Here is a 17,373-nt window from a genome sequence, read left to right on the forward strand (position 1 = left end):
AATATTCCTGGTTTATCCCCGATGAGGGAGATAGAGTTTGCTATCGATCTGGTTCCTAGAACTGGACTGATCTCTATAACTCCCTATAAGATGGCACTTTTGGAGTTAACAGAGTTGAAGAAATAGTTGGAGGACCTACTGCAGAAACAATTCGTCAAACCAAGTGTTTCGCCATAGGGCGCTCCAATTTTTTTGTGAAGAAGAAGGACGACAGTATGTAGTTGTGTACTGACTATTGACAGTTGAACAAGATTACTATCAAGAACAAGTACCCGTTTCAATGATCGACGACTTAATGGATCAACTGAGAGGAGCTATAATGTTTTCAAAGATTGATCTTCGATCTGGGTATCATCAAATACACGTGAAGGAAGAAGATATTCCGAAGACAACTTTTCGAACGCATTATGGCCATTACGAATACCTTGTAATGCCGTTTGGTGTAACCAACGCTCCTATAGTGTTCATGGATTACATGAACAAGATTTTTCATCCATACCTCGTCACATTTGTGGTCGTGTTTATTGCTGATAGCCTGATTTATTCGAAGAATCAAGACGAACATGTCGATCATCTACAAGTGGTGTTGCAGATTTTGAAGGACAACCAGCTCTATGCCAAACTTTCGAAGTGTGAGTTTATGCTGGAATCAGTTAATTTTCTCGGGATGTGATATCGAAAGGAGGAATTGTTGTGAATCCTGTGAAATTAGAGATAGTGATGGAATGGAATTATCCAAAGTTGGTGACGGAAATCAGAAGTTTTCTCGGATTAGCAGGATATTATCAGAAATTCATCGATGAATTTTTGAAGTTAGCATTGCCTCTAATTTGTTAACGAGGAAAGACAATCCCTTTGTATGGACGACAAAATGTGAAGCATGTTTTCAAGAGTTAAAGAAGAGGTTGACCACAACACTTGTGTTGGTTTTGCCAAACCAAATCATAATTTCAACGTGTATTGTGATGTGTCAAAGCAATGTTTAGGTTGTGTTCTAATGCAACAAAGGAAGGAAGTGGCTTATGCTTCAAGACAGTTGAAACTACATGAATAGAACTATCTAATGCATGACTTGGAACTAGCTGCAATCATTTTTGCTCTGAAGATTTGGAGACATCATCTCTATGGTGTGAGATTTGAAGTATTCAGCGGCCATAAAAATCTGCAGTACTTGTTTGATCAGAAGGAACTAAATATTAGGTAACGACGATGGATGGAGTTTCTCAAGGATTACCATTTTGATTTTCAGTACCACCCCAGAAAAGCTAACGTGGTCGCTGATGCCTTGAGTGGAAAGTCTCTACACATTTCGACCATGATGGTCAGAGAGATGGAATTGATATAAGCGTTTAGTAATTTGAATCTGACTGTCCAAATAAACCCTAAGAGCATGGCCTTAGGAATGCTTGCCATTACGAACATGTTTCTTGATCAAGTCAGAGGTCTACAAAGTTCAGATCCAGAACTACAAGATGTTGGGTATCAGCAGGTCAGAATACACCTAGAAGGGGGGTTGAATAGGTGTCGCAGATCACTTGTTCCACTTTTCCTATATTTGCACAAAACTAAAACAGTCTGCAGTTAATCGATTATGTTTGTTCTTAATCGATTAGACAATGCTCGTATATAATTGATTATGCTTGTGGATAATCAATTATCCTGACACTCACACAACTTAATTCTTTGGCTTCTTGCACAACAAGTTACCGATTACCGAATTTTTACACAGTTAATTGATTAATGAGATGACAGAAAGACAGTAAACAAATTATAGCATACAACTCACATTAACATAATTAATCAACAAAGTAAAGACGAGAAGTAAAGTGATTAGGGATTAGAAAGAGGTGCATAAGAAATTTTATCCTGGTTCGTTTGTGGTCCACTACAAACTACATCCAGGCCTCCCCTTCTGATCTCGGGAGATTTTTCTTCAACTATTGTAATTGTGAGTTTTATAAACACACTTCCAATTACAAAATCAGAAAAACTAAGCCAATCTTTACTTAGCCCCTATGAGATTGAGAACCTAGGTTGTGACCTAACTAAATTGCCTTATGGGATATCCTATCCTTTCGCGATCGGCCCCAGCCTCGGCATCGCTCGAACTAAGACCTCTTAGCCTCTGAGAAGATTACAAAGATCTCACTCGTAGTGAAATAGATCACAAAGAGATCAACTTACTTGTTTAAACAAAATGTATTGATTTGACTTGAGTACTTCATACTTGTATTCAACAATTGAAAACTCAATTTAAAACATAAAGCTGAAAATCCAGAAGAACATAATTCTAAATGAAATTTAATGCATTAGGTTTTCCAAAAAATGATTCACACTCTTTTCAGAAAAATATTTTCCTCACAAACTCTCAAAGAAATCAAGAACTAGATGCAAGAATTAGATGCATAGAAAACTAGAGACTAGTTGCAATGATATTAATCTCTCAGCCTAAATGAAAATGCTTTCACTCCCTAGGTTTTCTAAATGCACTTTCTCACTGTAATGCAATCTATGAAAATGTATGCTCTCTAACAATTTTCGAAATATGCATGTTATGCCACATTGGCAAGAAATACAGAATTTATACTTATCCTACTAATATTGATAGTTATCGATTATCCTTCCATTTAATTGATTAACGAGCTGTTAAAAATTAGTTTTCAATTATGTCTTAATCGATTTACGTGCTAACATCATCAGATTAGTTAGTAACTGAATTCTACATAATCGATTACACTAACTACTTAATCGATTATACTGAGTTAAAAAAAGTTTTTCTTTGATGTAAGGAATGTATGGTAAACTACCTATATGATATGCACATGCTTTAGATAGCTTTTCAAAATATATTACATTTAATGCATGAAACTATGTATGTGTTTGCATGAGCCTATTTATCAAAAGATATCTAGATGTTATGTCTCAATTTTAATCTTGTTCTATTTTAGTTCTTGTGAGATTTTCCACCTAGGTTTACCTAACCTAGACTCAAACTAAGGCAATCATATTAAGACTTCTAATTAGAAGTGAATATAATAAAGTCCTAAATCTATAGATGCGACCTATGAGTCTTCGGCTCATTGTTTGTTGTATGATCTTCAAGCTTTATTCTATATGTGTTTGCTTCATCAAAACTCTGGTTAGCCGTAAATGTGCAGGTCTTGACTCATAGCACTTTCATGAGAGAAGAGAGTATTTTTGGAATCGGATAAGGTAATAGTATTTCAAGAAGGAGCCGATGATGTACTAAGATGCAAGAATCAGATATGTGTGCCAAGTGACCCAGATTTGAGAATGACGATTTTGGAAGAAGCCCACAAGAGTATGTTGAGTATTCATCCTAGAGTCACCAAGATGTACCAAGACTTTAATAAAATGTTATGGTGGTCCGTTATGAAGAGAGAAGTGGCAGAGTATGTCTCACGCTGCTTAGTGTGCAAAAAAGCGAAGATTGAGCACAAGCGACCCGGTGGAGAACTTCAATCCTTGGATATACCTGTTTGGAAATGGGATAACAATTCAATGGACTTTGTGAACGGTTTTCCACTAACACATAAATGATACAACGATGTTTGGGTAATAGTGGATCATTTGACGAAGACGGCCCACTTTATACATCAAGGAAATTGTCCGATTGTATGCTATTCCTAAAAATATCATCTCGGATAGAGATCCGCGCTTCACTTTGAAGTTTTGGAATAGTTTGCAAACGACATTGGGTACCAAATTGAGTATTAGTTCAGCCTACAATCCGTAGACTGATGGTCAATCTGAAAGGACTATTCAAACATTGGAAGTTCTTCTCAGAGCATGTGTGTTAGAAGATTTTGGGAGCTGGGCTGACTACTTGCATTTGATAGAGTTCACCTACAATACTAGTTTTCATTCCAGTATCGGCATAGTGCCATATAAAGCTCTTTATGGCAAATAGTGTAGAACACCACTATGTTGGTATGAGGCGGGAGAGAATATGGTGTTAGGACCCAATGTGGTTCAGTAAATGACGACTAAAATTAGAATGATAAGGGAAAATATGAAGTCTACATAGAGTAGACAGAAAAGTTATTATGATAAGAGGCGGACCTCCCCGAGTTGTGAAGAAGGAGACCATGTGTTCATGAAGGTGGTTCCGGCAAATGGTATTTGCATAATGCTTAAATCCCGTGAGCTTACCCCTAGGTTCATATTTCCTTACCAAATCTTTAATAAAGTTGGACTAGTAGCTTACCAAATAGCCCTGCCACCTTTGTTGTCAAACCTACATATTGTCTTCAATGTGTCCCAACTCAGAAAATAAATTAGTGACCCATCGCATATCATTGAACCCGGTTCAATTCATCTCAAGCATAATCTCACTTTCGAGACTATGCTGTTGAGAATTGTCGATCGTAGTGTGAAAACTCTACGAGACAAGGAGATCGTCTTAGTTAAGGTGATTTGGAGTCAAGCAAATGGAGAAGATGCTACTTGGGAGGTCGAGAGTGGCATGGAGGAGTCCTCCCCCCTTCTATTTTCTTAATATGTAGGTTTAATTTCTAGGGACAAAAATCTTATACGTTGGGGAAGATTGTAACACCGTGTTTATATTTTTCTGTTCACGTTTAATTCATTAATTAACTATTAACGAATTCATTATAGAAATCAATCGACAACATTTTAGGAAAAACCTCAGTTGAGTTTTAGTTATGTATTATGATTTTGTTGCATGTCCTAATTTTTCAAGATTTTTGGAGAATAAAAGTCTTCAAGACGATTTCGGGTCGTTTTGCTAAGTTCCGGCCAGAGAAAAACGTGATTTTGAGTTCCATAACTCGGAATCAAATTCCGATTTCTCCGTTGACTTCTAAATATTATTTCGAGTCAAAATATACATCAATTTTGTCCATAACTCATTTCTAGATATTTTTCACCTCCAAATTCAAGTTTAGGCGTTTTGGGAGAAAAGCATAAATCGGGAGATCGTGCATCCTCAGACAAAGTTATCCGACATTACTCGGGCACAAATTTAATCGCAATATCTCGCCACAACAATCAAGTTGGAGTATTGGTTGCATCATGAGTCAATTGGTTGTCAATCAAGTAAAAACAAATCTTTCCATATCTCTCTATTCACTCACCTAACCTCTTACACCACCATGCTTTGACCCATCCACCTTGATCATCCCAACTCAGATTTTTCATCCTTAAAATCAGAACCCATTGGTCTTGTGGGATCTCATTTTTCTCTCCTCATTTTCTCTCTTTGGCCATAAGCATCCTTAAGGAAATTTCAAGGTATTTTCTCTTCTTTTCTTTTCAATCTCTCACACATACACCACGAGATACTTATCATCTCTTAGTATGTTGTCCATGGGGTGGAGTTTATGTTTTCTAAGTATTTTTGTTGGTCATGGTTAAAGGGGATGATAGTGAAATCAAGTGAACCTTTAAGGAGTTTTTGACTTATGTAAAACTTGGAACTTTTCCCTTGTTTTTGGGTTGAAAAACTATATCTTTGGAAAAGTTTAGAAGAGTTTATTTTTCTATTTTAATGCTGGAAAAAATTAATGCTGGTGGTTGAATGTGTTTAAAGGTGATGATTTGTACATCAAATGAACCTTTAATGTGTTTAATGACAAGTTGAAAAGCCAAAACTTTTTCCTTGCCATTTGGCCTAAAAATCATGGCCTACATCTGTCTAGGAAAAGTTTATTTTCTATTTTTGAAATCCAAAATGTTTATGAGTTTAAGTGTATTTTAAAGTGATAACGCAGTGTTGTTAGTTTGCTTAATGAATATGTTATCCACACTAAAAAGCCATATGATTACCTAGAATGAAATGTTGTTGGATGACACCCATTGGGCATATAGGTGAAGTTGTGAACCATTTTAAGGAAAAGAATGAGTATTGTTGAAAAAGTGTTGTTTTAAAGTATTATGTGTTAAGGGTTTCATTAGTAAATATTATCCTTTGATATCCAAGTTAAAGTAATGATTTGTGATAAAAGATGGCTTATTAAAGTCTTGACCTTATAAACTTTATTGTGTTATGAAGTCTTGGATAATAAATTAGTTAGAGTTTGGATGTTGTTAAGATAAGCTTACTTTAAAGTAGTAAGATTGACTTAAAAAGTCTTGATTTAAAAGTGTTGACTTTGGCTAAGTTAGCTTCCCTTGAAGTGGTATGTGTGACTTAAAAAGTCTTAATTAAAATGTTGATTTTTTATTAAGTTGGCTTACTTTAAAACGGTATGTTTAACTTAATAATCTTACTTTAAGATGTTGATCTTGGGAAGAACGTCTTACTTCAAAAGTACAAGTTTTGTTAAAGTTTTATTTTAAAGTGTTGTTTTGTTTTAAGACTTTCAATGAACGTCTTACTTTAAGATGTTGATCTTTTGCTGCCATGTTTGAAGATTTGGCGAGGTATGCCCCACACTACAATCAAGTTGGAAATGATAGGTCCAAGTGTGACAAGTTTGAAGACAGACTGAAACAAGACTTGAAGGTGATGTTTGTTCATCAATAGAACCAGATTTCTCAACTTTGGTCAACAAATATCGACTTTATGAAGAAAGTGTGAAAGCAAGGAATGCAACACTAAATAGTGCGATTACTTTAAGATGTTGATCTTAGTAAGAACATCTTACTTCAAAAGTACAAGTTTTGTAAAGTTTTATTTTAAAGTGTTGTTTTGTTTTAAGATTTTCAATGATAAAGGATGATTCAGGAATATTTAAGAAATCTTGTCCTTAAAGTGTGATTTCTTAAGCCACATCATTTAAGTTATGTCTATGTGTGTAGTAATTCTATGGTTATCCATGAATGAACATTACTCAAATAACTGTTCTAGTTGCTTATATGTATGAAATGTTTGTTTGATCTCAAGACCTATAAACATGTGCTAACAAGGAGGAAGTGATCTTTAAGTCTAGGATTCCCCTCAATAGGGGTGAGAAGTTGTGTCAGGAAACCTTTCCTTAAGATAGGAGAATTAGCTTGTTTTCAAGATTGTGTCGCTTAAGCGTCAGCTCTCGCTGGACGAGAGGTCTTCAGGAGGATTGGCTTGCTTTTATCGCTTGAGTGCCACACCTAGCTTGAGCGATAGTCCAATGATAACCTTTCTATCAAGGTTTCATTTTTCTTCAATTTCCAGTTTCCTCAATCTCATTCCTCTTCAATGAAACCTATAAAACTCCTTCATTGGGGATAATGTACCTCAAATATGCAAACTTCATAAGAAAGGACAATTACCCTAGATTCTTTGGAGGTTGTACAAGAAATTCATCATAAACAAAGTAATAAGTGCTAAAAATTACATCGTTAAGGGCGAGGCACGAAAGTGTTATGTTATTCCCACGCAACAAGATCGTCTGACCGTAAGAGGCTTGGCCATTGGATCGTCGAAGGTGATTCGACAATGGTTCATAGGGGAGATGAGGTTTTTCTCTGTGGCATAAAATGATAAGATCGGGTCCCACTAGAAGCATTCCCGATGGGAGATGTCTTACGCTGGATAAATTGTTATAAAAGAATGATTAAAAGATTTAATCTCCTAACCTCGGTTAGTGTGCATATTCATTGTGAATAATGAAGAAGTGGAGAGGAAAATTTTGGGAGACGAACCAACCCCGAGATGTTTAGAGGGTTGGTAATGGCGATGATGCGTCAACAAAGCTTTGAGGGAGGGTCTAGGTGAGACGAGTCCCATGTATTCCAGAATGAGGTCTTCTGTTGGATCGAACAATTCTCACAGCGTCAACTAGAAAATCTCTAACAAACCCTCTTTGCAATCAGGATAGATGAGAGTGATGCCTAGAAAGTGTTTGATACGATACCATCCTAAAATCGACAGTTTCGTTGGAACAAATCGATAACATATCCTTGTGAGGAATGAATTTGGTGCGTTCAAATCGGCATGTTATGGGACCTATATTCTCAGTTATTTCTGAATAGTTTATTGGGAGGATATTGGCGTAAGGATGGATGAACCAAACACGACATTCATATATTGTACTCGTGGATATTTATTTCCAAATCTTGAGTTACAAGAATCATTCATCATCAGCACATATGTGTATGATAACATGTTATATTTGTATTTTTTTTCTGTCTTGGTGTGATATTCTGTGTAATTCCATGACGTCAATGAAGTGTATTCATTCAATGTTTTACTTTTTTTTCTTTCTTTCTAGTGTACTTGTATACATCATTGTTCAGATGGACCCATTGGCAATGATTCAGAATTACCGATTCACGATGTCCCATGAGGGGACTTGGAGAGTTGATGAAATGCGATACACCTACATCGGCCCTTGTGACCTAGAGTTGGAGCATGTGTATGACGACTCCATTATTCGCTTTCTAGCATACCATGCTGCCATAGAGACTTCCTTCGCCTTACCGGGCAGGAGGTTCGTACCCGCTGATCCATCTACCCAGTCTATGACACCATGAAGAGTAGATGCTGTCGGACCCCAATTCTCCAAGGGACCTTGTGATGACCATTTTTCCCAGGCTCTAGGAAGGGGGAGGCGATCATCAGATGATGCTGAAGAGGTCGTCAAGACCAGAAATGTTAGTGGACCGTCATGGAGGCGGATGGGAGGATGAGGCGAGCTCTATGGTTCAAGGAGGGACGATCTAAGTGCCTTGCCAGAGTAGCTAGTGTTTGATAGGGAGAGGATTAGGACTCCATGTTCCGACTTTGACACGATGGAGGAGATGGAGGTTGACGACGACGATTGTGTGGGGTTAGTCTGCATAGAGGACTTTGTGGAGGTAGTAGACCTCTCATCGGACTTAGAGTTTGAGGAGCATCCGAGCGATGGCTCTAGTACCCCCACTAGTCTTGGAGCTACCTGCTAGGAGCTGCTTCTCTTATTTTTATTTTTGGAATTTGGATACCTATGTACGGTCTTTTGTAATGCTGACGCCATTAACTTATTTTGTACTTATTTTTACTTTACAGTTTTCAGTTTAGGCGATGATTAGAATGTGCCTTGTATTTTGTGATCACATTGTACTAGAACAACAAACACCTTGTTGTGCATGTTGCAGGATCAAGTCTTCATAATGAAAAACATTCAGAAAAGTGTTTACCATTTTCAATTACCATTAGGTATCAGTTATTTACTTTCCGTAGTTTATAAAAATGTGACGTCTTCAAAAATAAATGGATATGAGGAAGTGATTAATTACATTATTTATGAAGTGATTATCGGGGCGTTACAATTAAGACTTTAGGACTATTTTTAGCTTTTATTTCTCTGTTTGGGTTGAGCGAGTGTTTTTGGCTATGTTATACATTTTGGATGGAATGAAGCCGAAAAGAGTACATATTGGATGGAAGAAGATGGAATTCGATTTTGACGCTATGTGAAGACCAATTGAAGGGCCAAAAGAAGTCATGAATGTTATATTCTATTCATATTATTAGATTTTTTTTGTTGGGGTTTGCCCAATATCTTGTAATTAGGATAAATGAGGGTTATCCCTCAAGGATGAAACACTTTACACTATACATTACAATTATCTAATTTAGAATTTGGTATTCTCTTCTCCATTATGAGTGAGTAATTCCTTTTGTTTCTAAGATTGGGGCTATGCCCTTTCACATTCAATAAACACTTGTTCTTACTTCTATTTCATTGAGTGTTGTGATTTGAATCATTAATCCGAGTTTTATTCATCTGAGTTGTCTGACCAACAAATTACACATCTTACATACATTCAGGAAGGACCGAGAGTGAACCCAACTATCTGACCATTCAATTATTCAAACTAGAATCCTAATCCATAATAGTAGTATTAGGATTATCGAGGGTTTATGGAATTCACCTTGGGCTATTACGAAGCGATTGGATAGAAAGGTCCAAGTAAAGGATTTGATTGATAACCGTACCACGAGATTAGGTGTGACTTCAATTGAGTACACATATCAAAGCTCGAGAGAAGATGACACATATCAAAGAGCAATTCACCATCACAACTTAAATTTCATGAAAAGGAGCAAAACAATGATTTGCGAGTGTAAAGGCGGTAACCTTATCCTGGAAACTCTTCCAAAATTAGATTTCAATCCTTTTTAATATTTTCATAATTTTTTTTGTCAATTTCTCAATTATTCTAAATTCAATTTTATTCCTTATCTTAGTTAAGTATAAATTAATTGTTATAATTAAAGGAATTTTCCAGTCCTCGTGAGATCGATATTTTATTACTTGACGATATAATCGTGCACTTGCAATTCACCCTATCAAGTTTTTGGCGCAATTGTTGGGGACTGTGTCAAAATTTTCTATAATTCTCAATTAATTCATTACTTTACTCTACTGTATTACGTGTTTTTCTCTTTCTTAGTACCTATACAGGTTGCCTATTTGATTTATGCAAAGTTAGAATTACTACTCAGAGCTAGAAATGACTTTTCGTATAAGAAGAAGGCAACAAAGAGAAAGAGCAAGAGATAGACGTGCACGTGTTCAAACAATGACTGAAGGAGATGAAAAACAACTTCGCAACTATGCAGCCCCTAATGCTCGTAGTTCACGTCCTGGAATAATCCGCCTAGCTATTGAGGCAGAGAACTTTGCTTTGCCATTTATTCTGATCCAAATGGTGATGCAAAACCAAATTGGAGGAGGAGCTCACAAAGATCTGAATGCCCATACTGATCAGTTCTAAGAATTCTATGAGACTATAAGGATCCATGCGACTTCTGAAGATGCCATTCGTCTCTGGATGTTTCCATATTCCCTTAGAGACTTTAAGAAATCAAAATGCTGGCATTGAAGCAACATGTCGAACATTGGAGGAGGCTTAAGGATAGAGAGTCAATTGTTGAGGCATGGAAAAGATTAAATGAGCTAACTGAAGCTTTCCCTCATCATGGTATTCCAACTTGAGCTCTGGTTTAGAACTTCTATAGGGGCAAGACTTTCTATCACAATAATTGATGGACTCTTCAGCAGGTGGTGCCTTCATGTACAAAGGAATTGATGATGCTTCAAAGATCATAGAGAATGTGGTTTCCAATCTTCACCAATGAGAAAATGAGAGGAGACATCATCCAAGGAGAGATGGTGCATAATATTCAGGCAATCAAATGGAGAAGGTAATTTCCACGCTGGAGAACCTTTCTCAAAGGATTGGAAAGGTAGAAAAGTAAAATGCTAATGCTATTGGGTTTACTACAACATGTGAGGGGTGTAGAGCAAAATGACATGAGTGGTCTGGATGCAAACACTTTACTGAACCTGGGCATGGAGCATTGACAAATGAACAACCTGAATCATGCAACTACTACGACTACAAGGAGAGGAGTGGGCAACAATTCAACCCCATACAGGAAGAACAATCCTAACCTTTCTTGGAGGAGCAACAACACTTTGAATCATTAATAATGGGATGGACGAGGTAATAAGAAACCTCCAACAAGGTTTCCACAGGTACAATTTTCTCTTGTTGATCCTACTCTTAAATCACAAATGGATGGTCAAGAAAAATTGTTTGCTAATCAAAATAAATTTCATGAGGATCAATTCATGATTAATATAATCGTTTCAAACATGCTCAATTACTTGAATTCTAAAATAGAAAATATGACCACCCATGGTAAAATGTTGGAAACATAGATTTCCCAACAAGCTAGTAATCCTAATAGGAAACATGGATGTTTCCATGACAACCATAAAAAATCCAAATAATGAACATTGCAAGGGTGTCAAATTAAGGAGTGGAAAAGAACTAAGTGATATTCCTCAAATTAGGAAAGATGCACAAGTGGAAGAGAACATACAGAGACACAACCCCTTGAAGGGGAGCCAAATTTTGAAAAGGTGTTTAAGTATGTAGCTCCGCCACCATATGTACCACTAGTTCTTTTTCCCCAAAGATTTTTAAAGGCAAAATTTGAAAAGAAATTTGAGATATTTTTGGATATTCTTAAGAAATTATATATCAGCTTGCCCTTCACTAAGGCACTGTAGGAGATGCCTTCATACATAAATTTTCTTAAGGATATTTTATCTAAATAAAGACTAGAGTATTATGAGACAATTGCTTTAACTGAGGAGTGTAGTGCTTTAATTCAAAATAAATGACATCCTAAATTAAAAGATCCTGGTAGTTTCTTTATCCATGTTTAATTGGAAACACTAGTTTTGATCATGTCTTATGTGACATGGGGGCAAGTGTAAGTCTCATGCCTTTATCTGTGTACAAAATATTGGAAGTAAATGATCTAAAACCCACTACTATATCACTTCAATTAGTGGATAGGTCAGTTAAATTTCGTAGAGGCATCTTGGAGGATGTTTCTATCAAAGTTGGGAAATTTTTTATTCCATTAGATTTTGTCATTCTAGAGATGGAAGAGGATTCACAAATCCCAATCATATTAGGTAGACCCTTTTTGGCTTCCGTTGTTGCTATAATTGATGTAAAAATGGAAAACTTTCCCTAAACATATGGGATGAAATAATTGAAATTGATATTGTTAAATCTATTAAACAACATTCTCTTGAGGACTCATGTTGCATGGTTGATATGCTGAACCAAGTTCTGAAAGAGGAAGCAGCTAAAGTGCAATCTAAAGATTCCTTGGAGAGATGCATGGTAGATGGTGACACTTCAGATGTTGACGAGGAAGTGGCTGAGATTATTGAATTTCTTAATGCAAGCCCAACACTTCCTTGAAACCCACAAGATGAGAACTTGAAGGTAATGCCCAAATCTGAAGACTAAGAGGAGGGAAACACACCTAAGAATGAATTAAAAACACTCCCCTCCACCCTTAGGTATGAAAATATTGGACCCAATTCATCTTAGCCAATTATTGTTAATGCTAAATTAAATAAATTAGAAACAGAAAAACTGCTAAAGGTCCTAAGAAATGCAAAGGAAGGTAATAGGATACACATTGGATGATATAAAAGGCATAAACCATTCTTTTTGATTGCACATAATTTTCATGGAACTTAACCATAAAACTTCAATTGAAAACTAGAGGAGACTACATCCTAATATGAAAGAAGTGGTTAGGAAAGAAGTGTTGAAACTTTTAGATGTTGGGGTAATATATCCTATATCTGATAGTGAATGGATGAGCCAAGTTGATGTGGTTCCTAAAAAGAGAGGATTGACTATGGTAAAAAATGATAAAAATGAATTAATACCAACTAGAACAGTCACAGGTTGGAGAATGTGCATTGATTATAGAAAATTAAACATATCCACTAGGAAATATCACCCCCCCCTCTCCCATTCACTGATTAAATGCTTGAAAGGCTTTCTACACATGAATATTTATACTATTTAGATGGGTACTCGAGATTTTATCAAATCTCCATTCACCCTAAAGACCAACAAAAAATACATTCACATGTCCTTATGGCACCTTTGCCTATAGGAGAATGCCTTTTCGGCTATGTAATGCCCCAACCACTTTCGAAAGATGCATGACTGCAATATTTTCTGATTTTATAGAAAACATAATGGATGTTTTTATGGATGATTTTTATGTTTATGGACTTTCATTTGATATTTGTTTAACAAACTTGACAAAAATATTGCAGAGACCTTCTCTTCATGGTGCGCGAGGGTATGGTGTTGGGGCATTTAAATTTATGAAATGGGATAGAGGTGGACAAAGCAAAAATTGTAGTAATAGAAAATATGCCACCACCAATTAACATAAAAGGTATTAGGAGTTTCTTAGGTCATGCAGGATTTTACCGCAGATTCATAAACGGTTTTCCAAAATCGTAACACCCCTTTCTAACCTTTTAATGAAAGATACTGCACCAATATTGTAACACCCCTTTCTTGTCTAGAATCATTTTGTAGGTTGAAGTAGGCATTAGTCACTGCATCAATAATGCAATCACTAAACTAGAATCTTCCCTTTGAAGTGATGTGTGATGCTAGTGGCGATGCCGTGAGAGCAGTGTTGGGCCAAAATAAGGACAAGAAGATGCATGTCATCTACTATGCAACCAAAACCCTTGATGGAGCTCAAGTCAACTATGCCACCATAGAGAAGGAGCTACTAGCTGTTGTGTTTGCGTCCAAAAAATTTAGGTCCTACCTTATAGATTCTAAAGTTATAGTCCATACTGATCACTCAGCCTTGAGATACTTAACGAGTAAGAAAGAAGCCAAGCCATGGCTCATCCGGTGGATCCTCCTTATGCAAGAATTTGATTTGGAGATTATTGACAAAAAATGGATAAATAATCCAGTTGCAGATCACTTATCTCGGCTAGGACATCCAAGTGGAGGAGAGGAGGACATACCTATTAATGATTCCTTTCCTGATGACCAACTCCTCCTCATCGACAGTGTAGAGGTACCTTGGTATGCTGAGTTTGTCAACTATTTGGTCAACAAGATTCTTCCACCTGAAATGACACCACAATAGAAAAAGAAATTCTTCTCAGATTTGAAGAAGTATATATGGGATGATCATTATCTCTATCAACTCTATGCTGATGGTATTTATAGTAGATGTGTTCAAGAAGAAGATTTGTCACAGATACTATGTTGTTGTCACTCTACCTCTTATGGAGGCCATGCTAGTACTTCAAAAACAATAGCAAAGGTATTCCAATGTGGATTCTTTTGGCTACACATATTCAGAGATGCAAGGAGTTTTGTTCTCACATGTGATTCTTGCCAAAGGGTAGGGAACATACCAAAGAGGCATGAAATGCTAATGAACCCCATCCTTGAGCTAGATATATTTGATGTATGGGGAGTTGACTATATGGGACCTTTTCCTAATTCAAACAACAACAAATATATCTTGGTGGTAGTCGATTATGTTTCTAAGTGGGTGGAGGTAATTTCATATCCATACAATGATGCTAAAACGGTCATCGAACTATTTACCAAGATCATATTTCCAAGGTTTGGGGATCCAAGACTTGTTATTCTCATCCGGTTTGTACCCCTTACCACTCTTAAACAAGTGGTCAAGTAGAAGTATCAAATCGTGAGATTAAGAGCATATTCGAGAAGACAGTGTCTAGGAGCAGGAAAGATTGGTCCTCAAAGCTTGATGATGCTTTATGGGCTTACTATACTGCATAGAAAACACATATTGGTATGTCACCATTCAGGTTAATTTATGGTAAGCCATAACATAATCGTGCACTTGCAATTTTCCATATCATGTACCTGTTGGAAACTCTCTCATTTTATTACTTAACATTAGAATTCTAAAAATGTTAAACATTCTTAGGACCATTCTCTCATCCTAGGTTGTTTGAGTTGGTTTTCAACCTAGCATTTTTTTTTTCGTTTTTCCCCTTCTTTTTTTGTGAACACCCTCGTTGTGGTGATCTCATTTCATAGGAAGCAAAAGACTTGTATGAGTCATTGCTGAAATTGTTGTTAAAGAAGCATCATGAATGTGATAATCTAATATGTTGTCCTTACCTGGATGATGAATTTTTCGTTTTTTATGATTTCCATGACTTATAGAGGTAGGAGAAGCAACCTCACTACTGTCCAAGTTTTGAGTTTCTTATAACTTTCCACGAGAAAGAAAAACGGGATCAACCAAAAAATGGACCTAGTGTGAAATATTAGGAGTAATCATTCATTTAAATTGTCTTTGAAGGTTTTAGATCACGAACCATCCCAAAAACTATCACAGTTAGAGAGTCTTCTATTTCTCATTTGCTTTAGTGCTCTTTATTTTATGATAACTCCTTAAAAAGAAATATTAAACAATGTTCATATAAACTTGGTAAATATTTACGCTATTAGTGGTGATATAGTAATGATGATAAAGTTTAATTTGTGTTTGAGCTTGTGTCGACAATGGGATTTAATTCATGTTTGGGTTGTGCGTTTTGATGCGGTGATGATGATAGTGGTAAGAGAAAATGAATTTAATCCTATGTATTAAAGATGAGACATTTTTATCAAAAAAATTATGAGTTTTGCGGAGTCAACATTTCTATGCATCTTTAGGCAAACTGATCCTCAACAAGGTCTTTTTAGGCTTGTTTCATGCCATGACTAAGAGTTTCCAATAAAAGGATATAATGCTAAAAACTATGTGTTTTCCATACTCACCTTTCTTCCGTATCTCATTTTCAAAAAATTTCTTACATGACATTCAAATATATGTTAGGTATCAGTGGCTAAAATACACCTAGAAGGGGGTTGAATAGGTGTAGCGGTCAAAGTATCCGCTTTTCGCAAACAACTTATAATGTTGAAAAACCCCCAGTTTAATCGATTAACACAGAAAGAATAATCGATTAACTACAGCTTATACAAAGTAATCGATTAAAGCAATAAAGAGAGTATGGAAAGAAAAGCGTGCAACAAGGTTTTTATCCTGGTTCGTTTGCGGGTCCATTTGCAAACAACATCCAGGCCCCCCGTCTGATCTGGGAGATTTTTCTTCACTATGAAACACAATGTACGTTATATACACGCTTCCAAATGCAAAACTGGAACGCTCCCTTCTTGGAACCCAAAGAACTACGTTACCCTTGGTTTGACCTTTCCCAAAACCGCCTCCCAAAAAAACCTTTTTTATGCGATTCGGCCCTATCCAAGGTATCGCTCTTTATCCCAAGACCTCCAAGTCTTTGTGTGAAGAACACCTTACCTAACCGCAACTAGGATTTTCCCAATCCTTTTATAACAAGAATATAGAGTAATCTAAAGCACTTACAATGCTCATATTAAAACAATTAACACCTTACTCTACAACTCTAACACATGTCTCATATAAAATGATAATGCATGAGTTCAAAACAGATTTTACAGAATATGAAATTTTTCCAAAAACATCAAGAAATGCATGAACATATGAGATGAAATGATGAGAAACTAAACATGTAATGCCTCTCAATCCTAAAGCATAGAATTCTCTCTTCTCTAATCTCACAAATGCAATTTCATGTAGATGCAGCAATTAACACGAACAAATGCTCTAACTCTCTTAAAATCTATCATGCAAGAATGAGCTTGAATTTTGAAAACGCAGCTTATAAAGAAACCATTCTACAGCCCAGTTAATCGATTAAATTCTTGGTTAATCGATTAACGAGATACAAAATTGTATCTGATTCGGTTTTCCAAGTTTTTTGTTCCAACTGCTTTTCAAAAATTTACGTTAATCGATTAAAGCTCACCTTAATCGATTAACTGGATATTTCTATTATATTTTTAAATTGCAATATTCAAATATGTTATGCACTTAACTTATACATGTTCAACACTAAGTTTATGCCTAAGATGCACAGATAATATGTATATATATTATGCATGAACATATTATGAATGTCATATCTCAAAATAAAATGATTTAATGTATTATGTATATGAGACATGTATTGAGTTTACCTAAGCCTTAGACTCAACCTAAAC

The 17,373-nt window shown here is 36.1% G+C and overlaps 1 protein-coding gene across 1 annotated transcript; it reads left to right on the plus strand.

The window, feature by feature from the left end:
• LOC109350793 (RNA-directed DNA polymerase homolog) lies at positions 296-673 on the plus strand. The gene has a single exon (XM_019592134.1). The coding sequence runs from the start codon at positions 296-298 to the stop codon at positions 671-673; it is 378 nt and encodes a 125-aa protein (XP_019447679.1).

The sequence above is a fragment of the Lupinus angustifolius genome, chromosome LG01 (genome assembly GCF_001865875.1).
Source record: "Lupinus angustifolius cultivar Tanjil chromosome LG01, LupAngTanjil_v1.0, whole genome shotgun sequence".
NCBI lineage: Eukaryota > Viridiplantae > Streptophyta > Magnoliopsida > Fabales > Fabaceae > Lupinus > Lupinus angustifolius.